The 7,771-nt window shown below is 41.7% G+C and overlaps 1 protein-coding gene across 1 annotated transcript; it reads right to left on the bottom strand.

The window, feature by feature from the left end:
- Positions 1–445: 445 nt before the first annotated feature.
- Positions 446–7,200, bottom strand: LOC123407111. Its single transcript, XM_045100161.1, has 8 exons — positions 7,017–7,200; positions 6,798–6,853; positions 6,327–6,672; positions 6,131–6,220; positions 5,929–6,039; positions 4,967–5,083; positions 3,031–4,882; positions 446–980 (listed from the first exon to the last, which is right to left on the bottom strand). The coding sequence occupies exons 3-7, from the start codon at positions 6,644–6,646 to the stop codon at positions 3,067–3,069; spliced, it is 2,454 nt and encodes an 817-aa protein (XP_044956096.1). The 5' UTR covers positions 6,647–6,672; positions 6,798–6,853; positions 7,017–7,200; the 3' UTR covers positions 446–980; positions 3,031–3,066.
- Positions 7,201–7,771: the final 571 nt, after the last annotated feature.

Below are 7,771 nucleotides of genomic sequence, written 5' to 3'. Positions count from 1 at the left end.
GATTATCTGCAGGACAAGGCCCGAAACATGCAGGATCCCACAAAAAAAAATACATATATGGCTGATTTTGCAGGATCTGTTCAGGACAGAAAAATTGTTAAATCAGCGGTTACTATTCAGGACGAGCCCTTTTACAGAATCTGCTTGAGACGCTCTTAGTCTTCGAATCCAAAGAATCGCTCTCTTACTCACATTAAACCTAACAACACATAACCTTTACTCATGTTTCAGAAAAATGGAATACTTATCCAATGCAAAATGATGCTTCACGACTATGTACCCGTAATCAAATTTGTATTTTGTTTGCAACTTCAGTTAGCATAGTAATGTATATATTTTTCCTCAGTATTGGAAAACTCATTTAGCATCAGGAAAATTGTAATTTACATGTGTACCCCAACAGAAAAGAGAGCAGAATTTGGCGGACAACAAAAGGAAAATTATCTTTGACCTCAATAGACAGCTAAAATCTATTTATTCGTATGCAACAAGTAACAGCAGTCGCTTAGCCAGAGGAGACCTCACACGACAGGTAACGTTTTTGCAGATTGCAAAACTGGTAATAACCTATCACAGTTTTTGCTTCACAATAAATATTAACACAGAAATCGCAAGGGTGAGAGAAGAGCATACCAGTGTCTGGAGTTGGAACACTCTCCAGTAGATCAATATGACACAGAGAGACATCTGACTAGAATAACTATGACCTAAAGAACAATCTGAGAATATACCATGACACTAGGATAAAATACCTACAGCTATGACTAAACAGCTAACCATCGGCTACTCTGTTTTCAGCTGACACTGTCCAGAAGCTAGCACCTTATCTCCACCTCTAGTCAATCCCTACAGAACCTCAAGTTCCACCCTTCATATAAACAAGTGATGTCAACTGATGTATCATTATCGCCGTCCTTCCATCTACACACAGCAGCCACCACCATAAACTCTCTTTCACCACATTAGACCTCTAGGTGAGCCTGCAACAGTAAATACATGTTTGGTTAGCCAAGCAGGTTGGACAAAAAACAACAATCTGAATTCCATTCATGGGTATGATCCTCCCTTTGTAAACTAATATAAGAGCGTTTAGATCACTAAAGTAGTGACCTAAATGCTCTTATATTAGTTTACGGAGGGAGTACCAGTGGAAAGCAGTTAGTTCAGCAGTAGGATTCTACGGAGAGAGAAAATATGCAAGCATATGATAGTCTAGTCATTGGCAAGCACTCAAATTTCAAAAAAAACGTATCGATTTTATCAAATAAAAACGGTGTTTGCAATTGATAAATGCTATGCGATGTTTTGCCCCATCTTAAATCCTAGGAATATTGCTTCTCGGAGTCAAACCATATCCTGAACTCTAATACCACTTCATGTGTGCAATCTCAGGCCTCAGCTATTGGCATTGATGTTTGAGTCAATGTGGGGCTCCTTACATATACAGTAACTAGCAAAGTCACCCGCGCAAATAGATTTGTATGTTGTCGTGTTATATTTTGTGTTTTTTTGTCATATTATTAGTCCTTTGGGCAAAGAGTTACAATTTCAGAGAAAATTTGTAGCCTAAAAAAGATTCTCCCATGAGATTAGATTTCATGGTTTGTTTTATTTCATAAAAAAGTTGTCAAAAGCTGCTAAACTTTCTATGAAAATAGTAATAATTTTGGTTTTCTTGCATGGTGCCGGTTTTGTTATTTTTGTTACTTTATATATTCGATCAGCATTTAGTTTTCTTGTGTGATGCGAAGTGTACACTTCTCTTTCACACGGACTCTTTGGTTCATGCTCTTATTAAAATATTAGAGGACCAGAAGTTTTAAGGTTTTCATAGATAACTTTTAATGGTAAAGGAAAAAATCAGGGGATTAGATAATTTAGTCTATGTGTGGAAGACCGTGGTAGCTCATTTGGACATTTGCACTCAAGAAATCAGTGTGTGTGGCCATGGCTTTATACTGTGTTATGTAGAGGTTGGCGTCAACTATATCGTGTAATCGGCTTTTAAGAGGAAAGGAGTTGAATAATACGCGAGAGCTTGCCGTGAGGCAGAATAAAGGACAATATTTTTCTCGCTTGCTTATACGATCCAATAGAAGTTGTATCTTCTTCTATATTCTAATCAACCCATATGTGATACGATCGGACTCCTCTTTCTATATCTATTCAACTTCAATCTCTCACGCTTCTATCGTTTTGAATGATAGATAGATGTAGTTTGACAAAAGAAAGACTTTTGTACGTGTGGGCATATATTATGGGAAGTCACAATAGTACGTGTCCTTATTACGTAGCTTCAAAAATAGATACCCTTCTCATTACGTGATTCTGATTGTGCTTTTCCATCAAAGGTACATGGACGTGACAGACTTGACATATGCAACACAATATCTATTTGTACACGAATATTTTTGTGTTACGTTAAATCTTTAAATCTCAACCATTTATATCTAAGAATTAACAGGCAGGAAAATTTAATCTGTGAAAGAACGTGATGTCTTGTTTGGCTGCACGAATCCCTTTGGCTCCTGTGTGCAAATTAAGAAGATCTAGATTAAAAAAATCTTGGTCTTTGATTTGTTGCCAACATCAGCTGGCTAACGTCAGCTAGCCATCCCTTTGATTACGGCTTATGACACGTACATGTATTAGGTTCGGACTCCACGTTAGCTCTTGTATATGAGTCCACCTGTGTTTTTCTTGTCTGCCCGATTCCAATAGTGAACCTAGTTATATTTGTTTTTTGGAAATTTATGTGATAAGGAGACATGTATATAGACGTATTCTTTCAAGCAAATCGTAACCGTTCTTTTTTTACTCTTTCTTTATTGTTATATCTGGACCGTTACTTTTCTATCGTTTTAATTATATAATAGATCACCCTGAACATCACTGAGAAATTTCATCCACCATTTAAGATGTCACTTTTCCAGCAAAATTGACCAATTTGGACATGACTTTCCTAACTAGATAGATCAAGGGAAGTGGTTATTTTATTGGAGAAAATGCAGGTTCAAAGACAAGATATACCTGCTATACATACTGTAGATGAAGAATTTGCTTTGTCTACAGAGCAGCTTCACATGTTGCCTTGTTGTGGCCTGCCTGCTTGCACCTGCTACATAGCCGTATAAGAGTGGTTACCTTGTTCGGATTAAACCTCTTTCTTCTCGGTTTATCTGATGTACGAGGCTTGGGAGGTGGGATCATTGCCCCAGCACTAAAATCGAAGGTATCCATGTCAGGAATTGGGAGGATTGTTCCTGAGTATGTCATATGGTAGCTCTCTATTTTTAAAAACTTGGAACAGTAGTCGTAGAAAGATCGTCCAATCCTGTTGAACACAGCAACAGCATGCATACAAGGGAGACCGGAAAGTTGCCACCTCCGACATGTGCATTCCCAATTTCGAAGATTAACAACAAAAATACCACTGCCCCGCACTTCAAACACAGTCTCGGAAGAGCACAGCACGGTCAGCTTACTAGCCTTCGACATCTCACCCTGCGCTTTGAAATCCATGGAAGGCGTTAAAGGCCCTTCCCATGACTTGCAGGCTTCACGCCTTGCTTCCATTACCTCCGCTATTTTTATTCTCAGAGAGTCTATCATCAGCACCATCGACCCCTCCTTCTTTGTTGGTATCCAGTTATTAAATGCATCCACAATGTCCGATGAGAAATGGTCATACCGACAGCCTCCGAAGACGGCATCTGACCAATGCTCTGGCTTACTCGCAATGATCCAGTCGGCAGCTTCAGTGGATATATTCCTTATGCTCTGAATTGATGCATTAAACTCATCAACGCTACATGCTTCGGCCGCACGAGTAAAATCCTCGACCATCGCATCTCTTATCTGTTGCGACCATGGTCCCTTCCTCAGTTCTCCTCTGAATTCCTCCATGATATAATGTAAACAGAAGGCGTGGTGGCTATCTTCAAACACATGTGGGACAGCAGCATCCAGTCCCTTTCGTCCATTGGACAAGAATGTCATAGCATCCAACGGGTAGTTGTGATATTGGAGAGCAATCCTCAGCTGCATCAAGAACCAAACCCAGCTGTCATAACTTTCATCTTCAACCACATTAAATGCCACTGGAAAGATACCATCATCTGCATCAACTGCAGCTGCAACCAGCAACTTGTACTCATTTGTCGCTTTGAGCGGAACCTTGTCAAGAAAAAGGAGGGGCCTGCACCCACTTACAAAACCGTGCAAAGAAGCATGGAATGCGATAAAAACACGGCGTGTATCCACTGTCTGAGATAATTCAAGTGAGCTCCCTGGGTTAGTCTGAAAAAGTCTTTCCCGGTACCAGGGCAAATGGCCAAATGTCTCCCTCATAACATGAAACATCTCCTTCTGCGCCACTTCTCTACCTCGCCAAACCTGTGAATAGGTCAGCAGAACTCCGTATTCTTCATATATTTCCTTGACAAGGTCCTTCGGCTTGAGTAATGAGTTCACACGCAGTTTCTCCTTAATGATGGTAGTCAGCCACTGCCTTGTTGCTCGCCGCTGACCCTCTCCACCTTCTCCTCCACATGTGTGCACATCAGTCATTTTCTTGATAACAAACTTCTTGCTACGAGATGACTCGGATGCATGCAATCGCCAGGTGCAGCCATCCCCAACACACTTCACAGTGACTCTGGTGGTTTCATTTTTTATGAATCGGTACGCAAATCCTTTACTGATGGAATATTTGCACAACTGAGCTCGGAAATCCTTCACATTATCAAATTCTTGACCAACACCTTTAATAATGTCATCCCAGAACATAGTGGGGTTATTGGTAAGTTCCTGCGGAGGATCTATTATGATCTCGGAACCATCATATGCATTGATTGAATCATCAAAAGGCCCAATTAGTTCCCTGCAAAAGCCACGCAAGGATATTTGGAACTTGCTTTTTCACAAACTTTGTAAAGCACAAGACAGGATTTGACTAGATGACTACCTTTGTGTGGTATCAACGAGAGCAAGCTTCTCCTGACTCATAACATCTGGGGCAGAGGAAACAGCTTCGGTTGTGGTGACAAAGGCAACATCATGCCCAAATTCTAGTTGAAAATCCCTAGTTTCATCAAGGACAATAAATTATTTCTTTCAAACAGCATCATATCACAAGTAGAATGATTGACCCTTACAATCTACAAGAAAAGTAATCATGCATAACAGTCTAACCAACGGATAATAATATAATATACACGTAATCATGTGGCTGCAAGAGGGACATCTATCTACATTGAACTAACAGTTCATTAAGCATTAACTGATCAAACTAAGAAAGGTTCATAAAGACAAATCTGTGAGTCCTCGAAATGAAAGAGGAACAACAAAAGTAGCAGTAACAGCAAAATGAAGAGACTGCAAAAAAGAAGGAATGCAATCAGAACATAAAACCATTCAAGTAACAATGTGAAGTACAGAAAGCGTCATACAGGAAACTAGGTGAGAATCAACAGCTATAACATGGGCTACGAACGAGTAGGTATGTATTAGCACTTGCCATAATTGAAAGAAAGGGGAAGAAAGAAATTAGTAAATGCTTATAAAACCATGTTATGAGTCCATGGCTTAACTAATTCTTCAGTGGCATGATCTGTTTCATAAACAAAATGATGCTATAAACCAAGGTACTGGCGAGATTTAACTAGAAATTTCACCACACATGAATAAATGAAAATGATGGAATTAGTGGTAGAACTATATACTCCATCAAATAATGTAGGCAATCTGCGCTTCTTGATGTAGGCATATATTTAATTGACTGCAGAATAGGCTACACTAAAAAATAGGGATTCTAAATTTCCGATTTCTGTTTTGAAGGTCACAATAGATTGTAACCAAGGTACATGTCATAATAGGTAGCAACCAAGGGCACAACATAAATGCAAAGATGTAGCAACAGAAATGTACTCATTGTAATCATTTATAGTCGCCGCCGGTCTTGGTTGATTGACATCATGAGTATTAGCTTGAACTGCAGCACCAGTAGCATTTGGGGTCTTCTTGTTACTTTTGGATGCCCTGGACACACACACACACACAGACTATTTAGTATAATGTGAAAAGAATAATAATAACACTAGAAAAATAGAATCAGGACAGTAGCACCTACTTGTTTTTGGAAGGTAGCCTTTTCCTTTTGTCACCCTGTGCGTTAGATCCAGCTTTAACAGTGGAAGGTCCAGTGTACGTTACGACACTCCTAGCCAGTATAACAAAAAATGTGCATCACATCAGGAGATGCTTGATATTGGCTCTTCTAGATGAACTATAAAAAAGGCTACAGAAAACAGTAGAACAAGACAAACCTGTTCTCCCCTGTACTAATGACAAAAACGTCTACTTGTGCAGCACTAGCAGTAAAATCAACCATCCGTTGCAAATCCCGATCACATGAGATTGTGATGAGCGTTCTGTTATTGTTCGGCAGAAAGTATTTGAACGACATATCGGTGACATCGACATGGAACACCTTGGACACCTCGTCCTTGAAGCTGTCCAGTGGCATCTCCCGAGAGACGTCAACGGCGTGAGCTTCTCCCCCTTTGTAGACCAAATTCCCGTTGGGGCCAGAAGTGAACTCCCCGCCGTGTTGGCAAATGGCCACCACAATACCACCCTCTGTCATGCTTCCTCTGTTGTTCTGCGATGATGCTGCATTTTAGAAGAAGAAATTACACTCTAGTACCGGAAGATATATATACCCATAAAGTTTATTTCCCCTTCAAATATTTAACTCCGCAGATATAATTCACTTTCACTTCATCGAGATTACATACATGAATAATGATCCAAACAAGAGGCTCCAAGGATTTCTGGTTCAGAAGAATACCAACTGCAGAACAAAAGGTTCAGTTGAAGATGAAATTTCAGACAATTCATCAATTGTATGACAAGTTGGCATGAAATTTCCTACATACCAGCAACAGACGCATGCAATTACTTCTGATCTTTCAGGAGATACAAGCATGACAAGAAGAAGAAGAAAAAAAAAGCACCTTTGAGGGTGGGGGGCGGCGGATGGGGCCAGCGGCACGAGTCCTGGCCTCCTCGGGAGGTGCGGGTATCTTCGGCGGGAGTAGAGAGGCAGCCGGCGTCGCGGAGGACTGGTCGGCGGGGAGGGCACGGCGGCCGCAGGGAGCCGGCGGCGGCGCGGCGCAAACCCTAGGCCGCCGCTCCGTCGCGGATGGAGACGAGTCGGGAGGGGAGAGGAAAATCAAGGGAGGAAAGTGCGAATATACACTCAGTGGCAAACGTTGTAATTTTTCTCGAATCTAGGGGTGTTTGAAACAGAAAGAAGACCCCCATACCTGGCCAAACGGTCCGTGCTAAACGTGTCTCGCCCGGCACGGCCCGCCGAGCCATGTTTAGTAATCGGGTCGTGCCGTGCCAGCCCGTGGGATGCGCCTTCAGGCCGAGGGACGATCCGGTTACTAAACGGGATGGCCTGTTGGCCCGATTAACACGTTAAGCTGTATAATTTTAGCCTCATGGGCTTACTTTTAGGCCTATTGGGCCATATATTATGTACATATATATTAAAAATTTCTTAAAATATGTAAAAAAGAATAAACCGGTCGTGTCGTGCCGACCCGCGTGCCCAGCCTCCAGGCACGGTCTGAGGCATGTCGCGTGCCTGGCACGGCCCGTTTAAGTCATGCCGGACCGGACCCGTGTCGTGCCTGGCCTGCGGTTTGTCAGGCCGGCCCGACTAGCACGGCCCATTTGGCTAAGTATGCCCCTCCCAGCTTCT

Source organism: Hordeum vulgare, chromosome 7H, assembly GCF_904849725.1.
Source record: "Hordeum vulgare subsp. vulgare chromosome 7H, MorexV3_pseudomolecules_assembly, whole genome shotgun sequence".
In the NCBI taxonomy this organism is placed as follows: domain Eukaryota; kingdom Viridiplantae; phylum Streptophyta; class Magnoliopsida; order Poales; family Poaceae; genus Hordeum; species Hordeum vulgare.
This window is presented reverse-complemented; position numbering and strand designations above follow the sequence as displayed.